The 16,638-nt window shown below is 49.8% G+C and overlaps 7 protein-coding genes and 2 non-coding genes across 9 annotated transcripts; 5 read left to right on the top strand and 4 right to left on the bottom strand.

The window, feature by feature from the left end:
• Positions 1–123: 123 nt before the first annotated feature.
• Positions 124–2,802, bottom strand: BO87DRAFT_350088 (putative AMP-binding enzyme). Its single transcript, XM_025621058.1, has 7 exons — positions 2,270–2,802; positions 2,134–2,204; positions 1,924–2,071; positions 1,827–1,862; positions 731–1,777; positions 379–658; positions 124–310 (listed from the first exon to the last, which is right to left on the bottom strand). Exons 1-7 carry the CDS (start codon positions 2,399–2,401, stop codon positions 183–185), a joined length of 1,842 nt encoding a protein of 613 aa, XP_025484178.1. The 5' UTR covers positions 2,402–2,802; the 3' UTR covers positions 124–182.
• A 459-nt stretch (positions 2,803–3,261) lies between these two features.
• BO87DRAFT_455424 (uncharacterized protein) lies at positions 3,262–4,370 on the top strand. The gene is made up of 3 exons (XM_025628636.1): positions 3,262–3,711; positions 3,780–4,005; positions 4,057–4,370. The coding sequence occupies exons 1-3, from the start codon at positions 3,341–3,343 to the stop codon at positions 4,249–4,251; spliced, it is 792 nt and encodes a 263-aa protein (XP_025484177.1). The 5' UTR covers positions 3,262–3,340; the 3' UTR covers positions 4,252–4,370.
• Positions 4,371–4,415: 45 nt separating this feature from the next.
• On the bottom strand, positions 4,416–5,153 carry BO87DRAFT_372805 (ACT domain-containing protein). The gene has a single exon (XM_025622384.1). It carries the CDS (start codon positions 5,058–5,060, stop codon positions 4,635–4,637), a length of 426 nt encoding a protein of 141 aa, XP_025484176.1. The 5' UTR covers positions 5,061–5,153; the 3' UTR covers positions 4,416–4,634.
• Positions 5,154–5,266: 113 nt separating this feature from the next.
• BO87DRAFT_442999 (SET domain protein) lies at positions 5,267–7,928 on the bottom strand (the record flags this gene model as incomplete). Its single annotated transcript, XM_025628075.1, has 2 exons — positions 5,589–7,928; positions 5,267–5,509 (listed from the first exon to the last, which is right to left on the bottom strand). Exons 1-2 carry the CDS (start codon positions 7,716–7,718, stop codon positions 5,267–5,269), a joined length of 2,373 nt encoding a protein of 790 aa, XP_025484175.1. The 5' UTR covers positions 7,719–7,928.
• A 1,078-nt stretch (positions 7,929–9,006) lies between these two features.
• On the top strand, positions 9,007–11,434 carry BO87DRAFT_372804 (uncharacterized protein). Its single transcript, XM_025622383.1, has 2 exons — positions 9,007–10,284; positions 10,337–11,434. Exons 1-2 carry the CDS (start codon positions 9,445–9,447, stop codon positions 11,321–11,323), a joined length of 1,827 nt encoding a protein of 608 aa, XP_025484174.1. The 5' UTR covers positions 9,007–9,444; the 3' UTR covers positions 11,324–11,434.
• Positions 11,435–11,774: 340 nt separating this feature from the next.
• BO87DRAFT_350078 (phosphoglycerate mutase family protein) lies at positions 11,775–13,049 on the top strand. The gene is made up of 4 exons (XM_025621057.1): positions 11,775–11,915; positions 11,971–12,198; positions 12,281–12,526; positions 12,608–13,049. The coding sequence occupies exons 1-4, from the start codon at positions 11,814–11,816 to the stop codon at positions 12,992–12,994; spliced, it is 963 nt and encodes a 320-aa protein (XP_025484173.1). The 5' UTR covers positions 11,775–11,813; the 3' UTR covers positions 12,995–13,049.
• Positions 13,032–14,459, bottom strand: BO87DRAFT_325758 (mitochondrial 54S ribosomal protein uL22m). Its single transcript, XM_025620117.1, has 2 exons — positions 14,380–14,459; positions 13,032–14,304 (listed from the first exon to the last, which is right to left on the bottom strand). Exons 1-2 carry the CDS (start codon positions 14,426–14,428, stop codon positions 13,271–13,273), a joined length of 1,083 nt encoding a protein of 360 aa, XP_025484172.1. The 5' UTR covers positions 14,429–14,459; the 3' UTR covers positions 13,032–13,270.
• A 748-nt stretch (positions 14,460–15,207) lies between these two features.
• BO87DRAFT_t47 lies at positions 15,208–15,280 on the top strand. Its single transcript has one exon. It is a non-coding gene; the product is annotated as a tRNA-Thr (tRNA).
• Positions 15,281–16,353: 1,073 nt separating this feature from the next.
• Positions 16,354–16,426, top strand: BO87DRAFT_t48. Its single transcript has one exon. It is a non-coding gene; the product is annotated as a tRNA-Thr (tRNA).
• Positions 16,427–16,638: the final 212 nt, after the last annotated feature.

Genomic DNA, 16,638 nt, shown 5'->3' with positions numbered 1-16,638 from the left:
AATGGAAATAGTAGCTCATCAACCGTCTTATTTATTCAAGTAAATATGTCCAATAATATTCAGTCGAGTTACCTTTTTCGGTACGCTCTTTCAGATGATATTCTTGAACAAATACGATTGTATGTCCTATATACCACTCCAAAGTTCCTCTATGTGGATAAATCCCGCCAAAATATGTCAACTCAGCTAAGATTATTCTTCTCCTTCAGCATCTTAACAGCATCTTCCCGAAGCTTGAACTTCTGCACCTTGCCGCTTGCAGTCTTGGGGAAAGACCCGGATGGTTGCAAAAAGAAAACATACTTTGGAACTACGTCAATCGGTTAGCTACCTTATAGAGAATCGATAGATCATTCCGTTGATTAAATGGAATCATACCAAGATGGTTACTCAGCTTCTCACGAACCCACTGCCGGATCTTATCCTCATCCGCAGCTTCACCCTCAGGTTCCCGGTGGATAATGAACACAGCCACAGCCTCTCCATAACGCTCATCTGGCACGCCCACGGCCGAGGCATCGATCACACCGGGGTACGTCAAAAGACAGTTCTCAATCTCCAGTGGATGGATGTTTTCTCCGCCGCGGATGATGAGGTCTTTTACACGGCCGGTGATGGTGATATAGCCGTCTGGGGACATGGAGGCCTCGTCACCCGTCTAAGATCAAGAAGTCAATACCAAGTAAATGTGGTTGTCGGAGGTTTTTGGCAGTGTATGTATAGTACTCACATGCATCCAAACTTTCCCGTCATTATCAGCAACCATAACCTCTGCCGTTTTTACCGGGTCATTCCAGTACTCTTTCATTAGGAGATAGCCGCTCACTGCGAGCTCTCCGCGAGTATTGATGGGCAAAATGTTGTTGTGATCATCCAGGCTCACGACCTTTGCTTCAACATGCGGAAGCAGTCTTCCAACGGTGTTTATCCGTTTGTCGACGGGGTCGTCTGTCGTGGTCATTGCAGAAACGGGGCTTGTCTCTGTCATTCCGTAGCATATTGTGAGCTCGGTGAGATTTAGGACCTTGTGTAGTCTTTTCATCAACTCCGCGGGTATGCTACTTCCGGCTGCAATGCCGGTACGTAGGTACTGGAAGCCTTCGTTGGGGATTTCCCCTTCGTCTAGAAGACTGAGCTCTTCGATGAACATCGTGGGTACGCCGTAGAGTGCAGTGCACTTTTCTTCTTGCACGGTTCGGAGGGCTGCTTTGGCATTGAAGGCTTCTGTTGGGAATGCGATGGCTGCACCGTGGGTAGCGGTGGCCATGTATCCTAGTACGGATCCGAAGCAGTGGAATAATGGGGGCGGACAGCATACAATGTCCTCCGGAGTGAGCCGCATTCTGTCGCCGATTTGGGAGCCGTTGTTGAGAATAGATCGATGGCTTAGGCATGCTGCTTTGGGCATTGCGGTCGTTCCGGATGTGAATTGGATGTTAACTATGTCGGTTGGGGATAAGTTGCGAGGTGGTAGGGCGCTTTTGTCGGACGTTGCGTCAGAGGCAAGTGATTTGTAGGCTGTTAAGCAGTTGAAGTCGGAGGTGTTGACGCGACCGGATGAGTTGTCGACTGAGATGATGTTCTCCAGTGAGGGAACTAACTCTGACTCGATGCGGGTCTTGGAGAGGTCTGGAATCAGGTGTTGAAGAAGTTGGATATTGCTTCTTGGATCCTTTCGGGGGAGGTTTGATTCGGTGCTAATGATCAGATGGCTTGCTTCTAGATGAGCCAGGGCGGAGACTACTTGAGTCGCGTTGAATGATGGGTTGAGTGGAGCCTAATGCTGTATAAGCCTTGATCTGATGGCATACAAGCGTTTTACCTACCAGGATCGCACCCAGCTTGAACAGTGCATAGGTTGCCTGCGAATAATCTGGTTATCACAAGGTATCTGAGAAAGACTTTCACGGGCTAGCAGCATACCACAGCATGTTCCATGGAGTTCCCTAGCATGACGCCCACACGGTCTCCGGTCTGGACACCGACAGATTCAAGACCACGCGCAAGGGCATTGCTTCTGGCGTCAAGGGAAGAATATGTCGCTCGATCATTTTGTTGTTTGCAGATGACACTTATCACTGTCAGAATACCGCTCCTCCAAAGCACAAGCTCGATGGAAGAGGTAGAGCGTACGCTGGCCTATCGCCATACTGGTTGACGATCTTTGCGAAGTGGTCTCCAATCACTGTATCTAACAGTGGAGGCTGATATCATGTCAATATATTGCATCGATACCACGTTGATAAAACATGGCATGGAGCATGCTTACTTCTGTAGGACCTCGAGAATAGCTTGTCGTTAACAGTCCACGTCTTCCCGGCAATGCTGCCAACTGGAGGGGCTTCCTCACAGAGCATCTTCTGTGAAAAAGCCCTCTACAGTCTACTGAAGCAACGCGCATCTGGTTCTGTGGCAAGGTATGTTCATAGCAGTCTACCCATACACGGGTGGGGATCGTGGCGTTCGTCACCAGGATGTACCTCCCCTTGCTTCTAGCTTCACCAAAAGCTGGGTCTAGATTGGCTCAACCAGGGATTGCCGGCGGATAGCTAAGAGCACGGACTGCGCCACGCAAACGTGAAGAGTAGTGAACTCGAGCTGAAATCTAGCCTTGACAATTGGCAGAATGAAGAATGAAGAGCTGAAGAGATGGAGTAATTAAAAGGCAGCTGGAGGAATGTGGCCGGGACTCACGTGTCCTGTAGATGCGGGGTTGATGCAGGCGGCTTGCCTATTTGAGACACTAGTACCTGCAGCTCAAATATTGCGGTAACACTCAATACTCAATTGGTTTGAGTACTTTAATCTTAACTCGGCATTTTTAAGGCACTGGTTATGAAAGCTCTATCAGGGATAAAATCAAAGATGTACATGTAGCTACTTTGTACTCTTGTTCCTCAGGCCGGAACTGTTCCGATTCCCGGGCGGGGAAATGAAGCTTACTAGGATGGATCTCCAGCTTAATTTAGGGCTTCCCCTCAATTGGTTCCTGACTACTTTGGCCCGAGAATAACCGAAGCCACATTCACCCCCATTTGTCTATCTATCTATATTCTGTGCTATCAGATGTGTTGTTCTAGACTGAATAATGTAGTACTACTATTCATGGTACTTTAGGCCATTCCACACTGATTGATGAGTAATGCTCATCTCATTGTATCCGGACAGATACAAATGCATCCAACCCGATCCATATCAGGGCCCGTATCAAGATGACTTGTGCCTTAGACTGCAGCGGTCGCCACCCTTGCAGCCTGCACCCCCTTGGTAACGGACTCTTCCCTCCCGGTTTCCTCCCAATTACCGATCTACTTCTACTGATTCTCTTGCAAAAGTCAAGATGGATGAGGTTCTCGCGCGCGAGCGAGCTGATCGTGATCACAAGTTGGCTAGGATTGAAGAGCTGATCAGGCAAACTCCTAGCCAGCATGTTGAACCCTCCGATCTGAAAGCAGCCGGTATCCGCCACCTACCCTTATCTCTCGACGGGGATAGGGAACATCGCCCACGCTTCTTCCAACCATATCCAGAAGAATTGCCCCTCCCAGAGAACGAGGATGAGGATCTTCTAAAAATTTTCCCCGATCCGAACCATATCCTGTGGGATACTCGTGATATGAAGATCTTCTTTACCAACCATTTCAGCAATAGCTGGGAATATGCATCAGATGAGTATCCTGATAACCCTCCTCCCTCTGACATATATCGAGAGTATGTCCCCTTTCAGCACCAAACTTACATCTTTCATGGTAAGCAGTCTGTCTGACCGTCCATAACAGAATTGGAGACTATAAATTCGGCCAACTGCTGGAGTCTGTTGGGTTCAACTGGTATGCTGTAACAGTGACTGAATATCCGGAAGGAAATTATCCACACTTCAAGGCCATGTTAGAAAGTGAAGCAATTGGGGATGGTCGACTGCTCCGCGGAGAGATTATGACTATCACTGATATCATGGCTGCTCGTCTGAGAACCAGGTCTCTACGATCGCATATCATTGCCCCAGTATGTACTCAAATAGTACTTACGCTATGATAAACTAATTTGGTTCGACAGATGCTGGTCATATCTCTAATGGGCCCTCGCCATGCCCGCGTTCTGGAAGCCGATTTTGACGGAGAGATGCTCAACATCCGCGCTTCCAAGCTGTACGACTTTTCGTGCAAGAAATACCGATTCTGCGCAATTGATCACGCGGTATTGGCTTGGCGGTGTGTGCGGCCAAACTACGATCGAGACGTTGAAATCTAAAAAGACACGCTGGATTTGTTGACGTACTGGCGCTGGACGCTACGTTTATGATCAACTGGGTAATGAAATATAGCTCCTGGAGTACATCATGGTAAGGTTCATATAATATTTGGTTTACTATGGGTCAGCATCAATATTGCAAACTAGATAACTTTTTCAGACTGTATTGTTATATCAAACATCCTAGCACTTGTGTATATCGTAGCAATTGTAACTGCTAGCACTGGTCATACAAACAAACACGGTTAATGATACTAATAGTACATCTCAACACCGTTCCCTAATGACATTCTATAAAGCTCCTTCAATATTGATACCTTTCTAAAACCCCAAACCAATACTACAAGAAGCATTCTCCCTCACACAAAACAATTTCCATCACTTCACTTCCCCGACAACTCCCTCAACGCCCTCATCGCAACCTCCTCCTTCCCCTCAGGAACAAAAACATGATCATGATAGAACCCACTAACCACATTCGCACTCACCCCAGCCTCCTTAAGCTTGGCGCTAATAGCAGCCATCAGCCCCACCGCCTCAAGACTAGAGTGCACGCTGATGGTAATCATGCGGCAGGGGAAAACATAGTTGGTGAAGCCGTGTGCTTCGGCACGTTCACGAGTCACAATGTACGTGGTGCCTTCTGCTTCCTGGAAGAGCAGTTGGGGTTGCAGGGTGTGGAGATCCGGACTTGCTTGGGAGATGCTGGTGTGGGGGATGGTGAGGAAGACGAAGATGTCCGGGTGGAGAATTGGTGAGAGGGAGGCGAGGAGGGTTTGGAGGTTGGATTCGCCGGGAGTTGGGGGCATTTTGGTTTGGTTGAGACTGTGTTTGGGTTTGGGTTTGGATTGGAGGTATAGGACTAGTTTAGACAGAGTTTTATATTGGGAGGTGACGAGGATGTTAGGTGATGTAGTAGTAGACATGGGGTTGGTGGTGGTGATGAGTTCATTTTAAGTTAGGCTAAACTTAATTTGGAATAGAGAGTAGTTAAGTGCGAAAAGCATGGAACGCTCTAAATGCCCTGGTTATAGACAACATCTGAAGTGTATATAGCCCCTTTGATATAATTCATTGCATAAGGAGAAACATAATGCTTAGTGTCCTCTTCCTTCTCTTTCTTCCCTTTCTTCTTCTTCTTCCTCCTCCTCGTCGACGAACACGTAAGAGGATCCTTCTGACCCTCTTGATGACGATTCTTCCGATGTTTCTTGTTGTTCTTCTGTTCCTTCTCCTTCCAATTCTTCTTCTCCTTTCTCTTTTTCTTTCCCTTTTCCTCCTCCTTCTTCTTCGTCATTGCAACTAGGGTAATCATTGTAGTCTTCGAGAATAGGAACCCAATCTTGATGTATTCTTTGTGCTGCTCTCTCTTCCTCTTCCCTATCCTTTCCTGTCCCATCTTTCGATGATGCTATCTTCTCTTTGAGCTTTCTCTCTGATGGCCCTTCTTCTGCTTCCAATGATGATTCTTCTTTTGACCCCTTCCTTGATGACGCTTTTGCTTCTTCGGGTTTCTTGTTTGGTGGCCTTTCTTCGACCTCTTCTTCTCCGGCCTCTTCTTCTTCGGTCTCTTCTTCGTCGGTCTCTTCTTCGTCGGTCTCTTCTTCGTCGGTCTCTTCTTCGTTGGTTTCTTCTTCGTTGGTTTCTTCTGCTGCTGCTGCTGCTGCTGCCTCTTCCTCATTAACCTCCTTGGCTAAACATTCTTCTTTATCTTTGTCCACTTCTTCTGCAACATTCTTAGATGCTTCAAGTTGCATATCCCTTTGCTTTCGCCGTCCCATCTCCCGTTCCTGTTGCCGTTTTTTCCTCCTCTCTTGCTGAGTGTAACACCCTTCCTCTCCACAAATACATGTTCGACCTTTCCAATATTCCCGGCCATAGTTAATCGTGAGTTCTTCAAAGGGTTGAATATCCCGCACGACCTCCACGGTCATCGTTGCCCGGTTCCCAATTGTCCGCCGTTCAAAAGTTGTATTAGGCCTGCAGGAGTGGTTGATAAACCGAGTGAAATTCCCATATTCCATCGGGCAAATTACAGCAATCTCCTCTTCTACGTCGACTTTACCCTGCATGGTAAGCGCATATATGGGGTCGCCTTTATAGCAAGGTGGATGGAGCTCGCCAACATATTCACCCAGAATATCTCCTTTCTCAAATCGCGCAAGAGCACGTACCCCGACACCCTTGGATGTTTCCACCAACTGCACGAATTCAAGGGGGGCCTGCTTGATTTGACATTCACAGATTTTCCCTTCGGCGCAGAGATCGCAAAGACCATAATTAAGGCCTTCTCGCAGCGTTGGATCCTTTTTCAGCCCCCGATGCTCTGGATCCTTCGCCGTTTGCCAATCCCTGGGGTGAAAAATGCTAGCATCGATATGCTTCTGTGAGCGATCTTGGAATTTCGGTGTGCGAAAGTGTCTCTCCCTTTCATTTATGACTATTTCATGAGGATGCGTATGTCTGAGATTATCCGCTGAAATTTTGGAAGCCAATACCTGGTTGAGCTCGGGTGGAGCAGCATCCCCCGCATATGGCGCCAACAATTTGCGCCATTCAAAACCACGCGTAGAAGCCTGAATCCAGATATTGAGATGGTGTCGCTGAAATTTCCCATATAAGGCTTTCCACATTAATGTGCTTTCTTCCTTACATAGCCTTCGAAAGGCTTCCGCTTGTACACATATCGCAAGCATGGGCCAGCCGAAGTTCTCGGCGAAAATTCGTAGTCGGCTCGCTTCTCGCTCCTCGCAATCCATATTGGCCTCATTAAATGACCATATTGTGCAAGTAAGGGCCTTCTCTAAGGCCCGTGATGCGTAAATACACCGCGCCTTGTAGTCCAATTTTGCCACCCTGCTTTTTTCACTTTCGTTGTGTATTTTGTTGACCTCATATAAGTCGTACATGAACGCATGCAGGATCTGGTCTCTATCCTGTATAGATGCTGGGGATAATGGGCGGGGCTGGAAGGTGCCCATCTCAAGTCGTTTGCTAGGAGTATTGCCTGCATCTTCTCCTTCTTGTCGCCGCTTTGTCTGGGATCCTGATGGTTGCGCTGGGGCGGGAAAACTCGTATTGGGTCGATTTCTGGAAGAGCTTTCCGTGTCTTCTCCTCCTTCCTGCCTCTGCTCCTCCTGGGATTGTAGTGGTTGGGATGGAGTGTCGGGAGTTGTATTGGGTCTTCCTTCTTGTCCCTGCCCTTCCTGGGATTCTGATGTCTCTGATGGAGTAGGGGGAATTGTCTCAGACTGTTTGCTAGGAGAGATGTCTTCGTCTTCTCCTTCTTGTCCCCGCTGTGTCTCGGAGCGCAATGTTCGGGATGGAGCGGGAGAACTCCTTTTGGGCCGCTTGCTAGGAGAACTGTCTGTGTCTCCTCCTTCCTCTTGCCTCCGCTTCCTCAGAGTTCGTGTTCGTGAACTGGAGGTATCTTTCGGACCGTTGTCCGAGACTCTTTTCGCAGCCATAGATCAGGTAGTTGTGGTATGATTAGAATGAATTGGTGGGATGGGCAGTGACGTCTTTGAGGCTTCTCGGTCTGATTTGGGTAGCTACAGGCTCTGCCTGTACTGGGATGGCTAAGTTTCGGGGGTTTAAGTATTCGGAAGCTGCCATCATGAAAACGGGCCTCTTCCGGTAACCTGCGGTGTAACATAATGAGCGTTTGTAAACCTTCGGCACAAAGCATCTGTTCAGGACTGCTTTGTATTGCCCATATTTAGATCATCTTGGGGAAATATCACTCGGTTCCATGGAAAGGTAGCATGCTGTGTCGGAGACTATTGTTCCTCATATAGTCTTATCAACGGATTATTTCAGGCGAAAGAGTCAAAGACTGGAGATAAAAACATAGACTTATAGCATTGGGATCTGAAACCTATAAAGATCCTATCGGGTAGATATACTTCTCGGAATAATGAGATGGGGGGACTCTTTGTTGTTGGGGGTCAAATTCATGCGTCGTTCTCTTTGTTGGTGTTTCCATGGATGTTGGTAGATAATGAGGAGGATGAGATATCTGCTTGGTTCTTTATTATTCACTATTTTTGGATACTCAAACGGCTGTTGGTAGCAGGATTGCTCCATGTTTAAATTTGACTGTTTATCTTCTTGTCAGTAAAATCGCATAGAGATATGAAGGTCATAAAGTTCAAGCTTCGGAATGGTCATTGGTAGTCATTGTTGAAACATTCTTGTTCCCCATTATGCTCCAGGCGGCCAGTGAGATATGTCTTTGGCCTACTGACAGGATCTCTGTCGGCAGCACTCCTGCCTACTATGTTAGTGACAACAGTCTAGTACAGTCATTCGTCAATTCATTTTCGTCAGTAGGGGAATATGGTGAGTCTATTTAGAACAAGTGGACCATGTATTGAAGCAGCAGACTTGTAGTGGCCTGGATGCAGTGCTCTCTCCGTTTATTGGACATCTTAGTTAGATGAAAGGAATCTTATATTGACTACCATATGTGATCATGTCATTTATTCCAGGCTTATCACTATAAAATAACGTTGTCATGTGACTGACTGTCCTTGCGGAGCCAGTGCGGGACAGTTTGGGCACCCCGGATGACGAAAGTCTGCAGGATGATGATAGCCATAGGGTTACTACTAGTTTCTGCACAATAGTAAGCAACCAAACCTCGGCTTTGAAATTCAGAAAATCGAACGAATTATATGAAGCAACGAATGCCCACACAAGCGGTGTGAAGCATACCTAGCCATGTGAAACCCAAAGGGGCAGTGCCAAAATCAGGCCGGAAGATCAATGATCCAGTCGCGGGGCGCGCGGGTTGTCGGGGTCCCAAAGCGGACTAGCGGCAGGCAGTCGGGGTCTCGAAAGGGGCATAGCGCCAGGCTGGGGCAGATGAGCCTTGTTCAGGCCATTGTATGTAAGCCTTGTACCACCGCCGGTCCATCCTTCGATTTCCTTCACTCCTTTTTGTCTGCCTGATTCTTCATCATCTCCAGGGACACTCCTGAGGGTTACCTTCTTTCGTTGTTTGCCTCTCTTCATCTTTGAAGGCTTTGCCAAGTGCCGGGTTCGACGTGACTCACCCCGTCGGAAAGGTTTCTCCTCCGTCTTTCCTTATCAGGCAATAATCTCAAGGCCGGCTTTTTCCCCCCCGTCCTTCCGGTCATCCTGAATTCCCGGGCATCAACTCTCCCTCAAAGCCTCGTCTCTCCTTCGATCATGGCTGCCGACCAGTTGCTCCAGTCTATCGCTCATTCCACTCCCGGTGAAGAGTGGTTTGACTTTGACAACTCCTTCGACATCCCCTACGGAGGTGTGGGAAGTAATCCCACTTCGGTGGATTCTGTCTCCCCAAAGGATTTGGATCTAACTTTTGCCGACTTTGATGACTGCAATTGGGGTCCGAGTCCTGGGGTCTGCACTCAGGAGCTATTCGCCGATCTGGTCAACTATGATGCGCCTATGGAGGGCTTTGGAGGACATGCATTGGACGCCTCGCCATCCATGCTGGACCCCACCGGGTCCTTCCACCAGATGCCCGCATCTCCGACTCCGGGGCTGATGGGGTCGGAGCTGACTGACCTATGGTCACAGGATATGGGCGGGGCTGACGACCCCTTCTACACCACTGTCCGACAGATGGTGGAGTTCCAGGCTGCTGCTGATCCAAGCGCATTGTCTAGCAAAGAAAAGCGCATGGAGGCGTCTATTGCTCTTCACATGCAACGCCTTCAGGAAGCAGCAATGCAGGATCTGGAACTGTCGTCGGACTCGAGCACAACATTCCCATCCCCTCGCTGGTCCGACTCTGCAGCAAGCGTTTATCAGGGTGGGACATGTACAACCCCAGCTACCACACCTTTGCCCGATGTTATGCGCACACCAGTCTCGGGCTCTGAGTCTGCAGCTGGGGTCATGGAACTGGTGCTCGATCTTAACATGAACACAACCACGAACGTACCGAAGAAGCAAAAGCCTCGATCGCAAGCTCAGAAAGAAAACTACATCAAAGTTCGAAAGCATGGTGCTTGCGAGAAGCACAGGAAACAACACAAGCGGGTAAGTAAATCCCCTAGAGCAGCCGGATGTCTGTGTACTAATTCAAGTATAGTGCAACTGTCTCGAGAAGGCCGCCTCCCAAATTGCTGTCAGCCAAAAGGCTGTTTCTACTTGCAACATACCAATGAAGTCGACCTTCAGCACACAACGACATGTTCACAGATCCGAACGAGAATCTCTTCTTGTGAGCACGGCGCCGACACCAGCCAGTAAGTCAACTGTTTCACAGCCGACAGGAGGCTTGGGTTCAAAGGAGCTTCAATACGTTCAACTTCGGCATCGCCACCGTTTGCAATCCACCCATGCGTCGATGGATCCTCAATATGGATACCACTCGCCACACTCAGTCAAGTCATCTGCAAGCTGTCGTGGCGACGTAGACTTCAATGGCGGCGGTACAGGTCGTCCGACAATGTTCCGGGGCAGCTCGGGACAGCAGCAATCACCAAGGTCACCTGGTTCCGACCGCAGGGTCGGCCTCGTCCATTCACTGTCGAAGAGACTGCAGATCTGTTCGACATCAAGTCAGGCAGATCGGGGAGCACTGGCTCTTCGCCATGCTCCGGACAGACAACAGGCAAGCCAGGCTGTCACAGCCCGCATGCATGTGTCAGTCCAGGCATCAATTCCACCCCGATCCAGTACAGCTGGCGTCAGCGGCGTACTATGGAAGCCAGGCCCCTCGTCGGGTGCTGCTGCCACAGCAAGTGTGCAATCCAACCGCGGCACTGAGACCAGTGCCATATTCGAGAGACACGCCAGTTCCTGGCGCGTCAGATCTTCGGAATATCCATCGACACCCCACTCGTTGGCCGTACAAGCCAACGACGTCCACGACCAATTTGCGTCGCGGACAATTGTGTCAAGGGTACTTCAAAGCGTCTTTCCGGTCTCTCACTTCTTGGATTTATCTGTATGCTTCGCTTCTTGGTTGAGTACGTGCTTTGACAAAACCTGGAGCTTTTCCAGATTTGGCAAGCTCGTCATGATATCGACCAGACGGCATTGGCTTGCGGGGAAGGGATTTCGATGGGGTTGATTGAGATTTAAAACTTGCATAAGCGTGTTTTCTCTGTTTTATATGTATATTTACCAGTTATTTAGCGGTGTGAGTTCTGTCTTTGCTTGATACCATCGTCCATGCTAGAGCATGAGGTGAACAGTTAGGAATGGTCATTTCATACATTTCATACAATTTATTCTAATTGGTTTAACTTTTATTGATCTCATATACAAGCAACTAATAAGTAGCGTTTACCACATATTGACTGAACTTTGCACAGGACCCCTCAAGTAATCGGTAATCCGGAGTAGCCCTGTACTCAAGGACATCCCATACTGCGAATCCCGAGTCCACCGTCCCCACTGCTATACAATCCCACCAACCAATCAACAGCCCTCCATCATCCGCGTTCCAGCGGGCCCCAAACCGAATGGATCCATTTATCAATCCATCCATTCTCCAATTCTCATCTCACTCCCTTCATCCAAAAGAATCCATACCCAACCCTCTCCCTATCCTCATCCCAATGACCCCCTCCACCCCCACCGAATCGCACTGGCGATTCTCCACCGTAACAGGCTACTTCTACCAAAGCGAGCCCTCCACCGACCCCAACACCCTCAACTACGTACGTCCACCCCAAATCCCCCTATCCAACCCAGAAACTAAAATCATAAACCCAGGCATCTTCCAACTTCGGCCTCATTCCCCGCGCCTACCCCACAGACGCAGACCTAGGCCCCAACAGCAACAACCAAAAAACCACCTGGGAGCGCTTCGCCCACCACGTGCGCACCCTCAACGCCCAATCGACTGACCCTAATGTCCGCTACAAGGTACTCTTCCTCGGCCGCCACGGAGAGGGCTACCATAACGTAGCGGAGCGGGAGTACGGCACGGAAGAATGGGATGTAAGTAAACCAGTTATCTAAACTCAAACCCCCCCCTCTCCACCATAACCCTTCATCATTGATAATAATGAAAAACAAAAAGAAACATTACTCCCTCCTCCCCGGCAACGGCACAAGCAACTGGGTCGACGCCCGTCTCACAGAAGTGGGCAAATCCCAAGCGCGTACCGCGCACAATACCTGGAAACAGCAACTCAAGGAACATCATATCCCCACTCCGGAGAAATTCTACGTTAGTCCGTTGAATAGATGTCTTGAGACGGCGTGGATTACTTTCGTTGGGACGGGGATGGAGGGCACCGAGCCGTTTAGGCCGGTTGTTAAGGAGGTATGTATATATATACCTTCCTCCCGTTCTCCCATCTCTTTGCTTCCTTCCTTCTGTTGAATACTAAATTGTCGATGACAGCTCCTCCGCGAAACCATCGGCCAACACACCTGCGACGGCCGGTCCAGCAAAACAGCCATAATGACCGAATACCCTACCTACATCATCGAGGAAGGCTTCACTGAGAACGACGAGATGTATGATGCCGAGCTCCGGGAATCTGATTCCGCGCGGGACAAGCGATTCCGTGATCTGATGCAGGATATCTTTTCCACGGATGAGGAGAAGGTGTTTTTGTCGTTGACGGCGCATTCCGGGGCGATTACGAGTCTCTTGAATGTTTTTGGGCATCGGAGGTTTTCGCCGCTTGAGACCGGTGGTGTTATTCCAGTTTTTGTTCGTGGGGAGAAAGTGCAGGGGCCGTTGCCCGTTATGGAGGTGGAGCCTTGGTTTGGGGTTCCTAAGTGATTTGTCTAGACATATCATAGTTGGTGTTGCATATAGAGAGAAAGGAACTAAGAAGTATATAGATGATAGATATTGTATTGTACATTGATTCTTGGATCGAAGCAACCCTCATCATACACGCACGTTAAGATAGAGACACGGGGGGGAGGTAACCAAGAAAAAGGGTTTTTTAAACACATGCTGAGAAAATCCACCAGAGAGGAATAAAGTGCTTCTTAACGGTCTAGGAATATTGAACAGAAAAACAACGCCGAAAACGTATAATCAAAACATTGATCACCAGCTGTAGAACTGGTTCTGTGCCGTGATCTTGCGGTCCGGCAGCGGCGTCCAGAGCTTAGCCTTACGCTTGCGCAGCTCCTCGGCCTCCCGGTTCTGCCATTGACGGATACGCGTCTGCTCCTCCTTCAGCACCACCGACAGAGAGGTGTACGGCGGACGCATGAGATTGATGTTGCCACGCGCGCGGTGGTCGTAGTCGTAACCGTACGGGCCACGGTTAACCCACGCTTGGTCGATGTAAATGGAGGTAGGGTCGTTGATGGTCTTGCGCTCTCCGTTCTTGAGAGTGATGGTGACGGGCTTCTGGTTGGCGGTCTTGCCCTCGACGGCTCCCAGACCCATACCGGAACGCACCACGGCGACGTTCTTAGCATGCTCGAGGTGCTCGAGGACCTCCTTGGCGGCCTTCTTCTTGCTCAGACGCATCTGCAGCATGGCATCGTCGATGTTCTTGCCGGCGATTTGACGAGCAAGAGGACCCAGCTTCTTGACGGAGGTCTTGAACCAATGGGACTTGGAGAGGGACTCACGCTCCGTCCGCATGATCAGCTCGGTGGGCGAGATGCGGCCGCGACGACGGATCTCGCGAGCAACCATCTTTTGTTCCCAGCGCGTGCGCGCCTTGGGGTTCGGGTCCAGCACTGCCTGCATCGTCTCCCGGTTTCGTCGGTCAACGGCATAGTCGATCTCTTCCTGGCCCTCCTCGGTGGCGCCTGCTTGCTTGCGAGCAGCGGGCGTACGGCCGGAGGCCACCAGCTTGGGGCTGGCTTCATCCTCTGCAAAGATGGAGTCGGCGCTCAGGGAACCCTCGCGTTTGGCGGGAGCGGTGGTGCGGCGAGCTTTGGGCTTGGCGGCGCCGGGCTTGCCGCCGAAGAAGAAGTTCTTGATCGAGGACAAGGTGGAGGGCTTCGATTCGGACTCGGACTTGTCATTGGGGCCGTTGGGGCCGTCTTCGGAGGCTTGACGAGGAACAGTGTAGGCCAGTGTGCGGCGAGGGACGTAGGTCAGGCCGGTCCGGGCTGAAGAGACTGCAGGGAAGAGGTGAGGATGAGAGGGGCCACAATTGGGAGGAAAATAGGGTTATGTGTCTTGCGGGTACTTACTGGACCGGATCAGCTGCCCATACTGGGGGACAGCACCCATTGAGGCCATGACGGACGATGAATCTGGAGGTGATAGCACGGGGTCCGGAGATCAGAGGGAAAAAAGTGTCGGGATGAAGACTGGGCCTTGGCGGTGCGTCTCCGGTCTGTCCGGTCCGCCGGATGCTTCTGCCTCGACACCTGATATTTCCGGGGTCAAGATCCCAAGCCGCAAGGCAAGCACTAGTCTAATTCTGGAAGGGTCAGCCGCGGCTGGATCATGTGGCTTTGGCTGGAAAGGGAATCCCGGTCCTGCCAATCACGGCGTAAGACCATCTGTATGATGACCTCATACCCCAGAAGGTGTGGTGGCCTCGGCCTAACCCGCTTTGCCCGTTCGGGTAGCAGCCGGCCAGGCCCTCCCATTGAGGAGGTGTACTACATGCATCCATCCATGCCTGCTGAGAACAAAGTTTAGAATTGGCCATGCATCCTTCAGGGCTCGGATCGCGCCTGAGTGTCTGGGTCCTCCAGCCACTGACCATTTATAGTTACCCGTCTCCCGAGCTAAATCACTGGCCGGTTACACAGCACGAAAGATCGATCAAAGTCGAGATTCCCTGCTTTTGCAGATAAGAACCCAGCCGCAAAGCTGCTGGGACATGCAGACTGCTGGAACTGGTATCACTTGACATGCGTTCATGTTCTATCAGCTCAGTGGTAATCCCCCTGTTCTCTCAATGCATATCTGGTGGTTGATGTCCGTCAACTTACCTCCCATATAAGCAGCATTATTCATTGTTGCTTGTCTCATCTATATCAAAGCTAGAAAGCGTTATACAACAACTAGCTTCTATGGCTCAGTTGGTAGAGCGCATGACTAGTAATCATGAGGTCCGCGGTTCGAATCCGCGTGGAAGCATTTTTTGCCCTTTCGCTTTTTGCCCTATCACTTGTCTCTAGCCCGTCTTTGGACGCTGGTACCGAAGATAAAGGGACAAGTTCTGCCAGTTGAAGTAAATTAAGTGATCACTGGTCGGCTGCCATGGAAAGTGAGCCGCAAATATCCAAGATATTCCAGGTCTTGTGATCAACCAGCAATGAGCTTCTATGCCAGTTGTAACATTGGGTATAGGAATTGAGTTGGAGATCCATGGATCTCTTGGATACTTTGTTCTTATTTGGGGCCCATTTGCCCACCCCCTGCCGTTCGGGCTTTTCATGACTTTGTATAGGATGTTTCTGATTGTTGGCACTCGGCAGAGCTTGGTGCGGATAGACACCGTGCGCCAGCCTCGAATGGTAGACAATGAGCCTTTGATACTTCTCTTTTTCATTCGAGGCCTCGAGATGGAGCATTGTCTCGGTGACTCTCTTGTATGTCTCGATAATTGGTTACTGCCATAGGACTTACTTTCGGTCATCTCTATATATTAGCGGCGCCGAGCTATTTCCGTAATGGTGGGCAGCGGATGGTTATGCGGCAGGTGCTAGGGGGTATGATCCTCTGCTGGCATTGTAGGTTGTGTATTCAGTGGATGGGTTTTCGGGGTTTGCGTTATTATGGGCGCGGTGGTGGCCTCAGCTGGTATCTATTGGCTTCAATCTCATCAAATAACACATTGTGGTAGTTGCTATAGGTGATACTGGTGTTATTAGTTGGCCCGTGTGGGTGGTTAACATCATGATGGCGCGGTGTCCATGGCGATAGTATATATAGTGTGCACGGAAAGCTGGCGAATGTAGCGGCAAAACATCTGCAAGATTGACAAGCTGTAGACTAGAAAATATAGACGGTGTGGTGGGTAGAAAGGGAATAAGAATTCTTGCAGCACTACTCAATATGCTTAAATGTGTCTCAAGAGGTGTTTGCATAGTAGTAATGATAGCAATAATAATGTATCTTTCTGGAAGGCGCGGACCGTCCAATTCCAGGGCAGCGGGTGTTTAGCATAGGAACAAGTAGCATAAGATGCAAGTCATTCATATCAACCAGCTTCTATGGCTCAGTTGGTAGAGCGCATGACTAGTAATCATGAGGTCCGCGGTTCGAATCCGCGTGGAAGCATTTTTTGCTCTTTCGTCATTCCGTGACATCGTCAAGCCTCCACCACCCGCAGAACCAATCAAACGGTGGGATTGTTGGCCGAGCGCATCACTAGTCGAGATGAAATCCTCGGGTCGAGTCCGAGTGTGAGCCTGCATCGCTAGCCTTGTAGAGGTGTAGGGGGGTTGTTGAGCCGGGGCAGTAGATAGGTAGCAAGCAACTCAACTCATCTA

The sequence above is a fragment of the Aspergillus neoniger genome, assembly GCF_003184625.1.
Source record: "Aspergillus neoniger CBS 115656 unplaced genomic scaffold BO87scaffold_3, whole genome shotgun sequence".
NCBI lineage: Eukaryota > Fungi > Ascomycota > Eurotiomycetes > Eurotiales > Aspergillaceae > Aspergillus > Aspergillus neoniger.
Note: the sequence above shows the minus strand (reverse complement) of the source record. Positions and strands in the feature narration are given on the sequence as shown.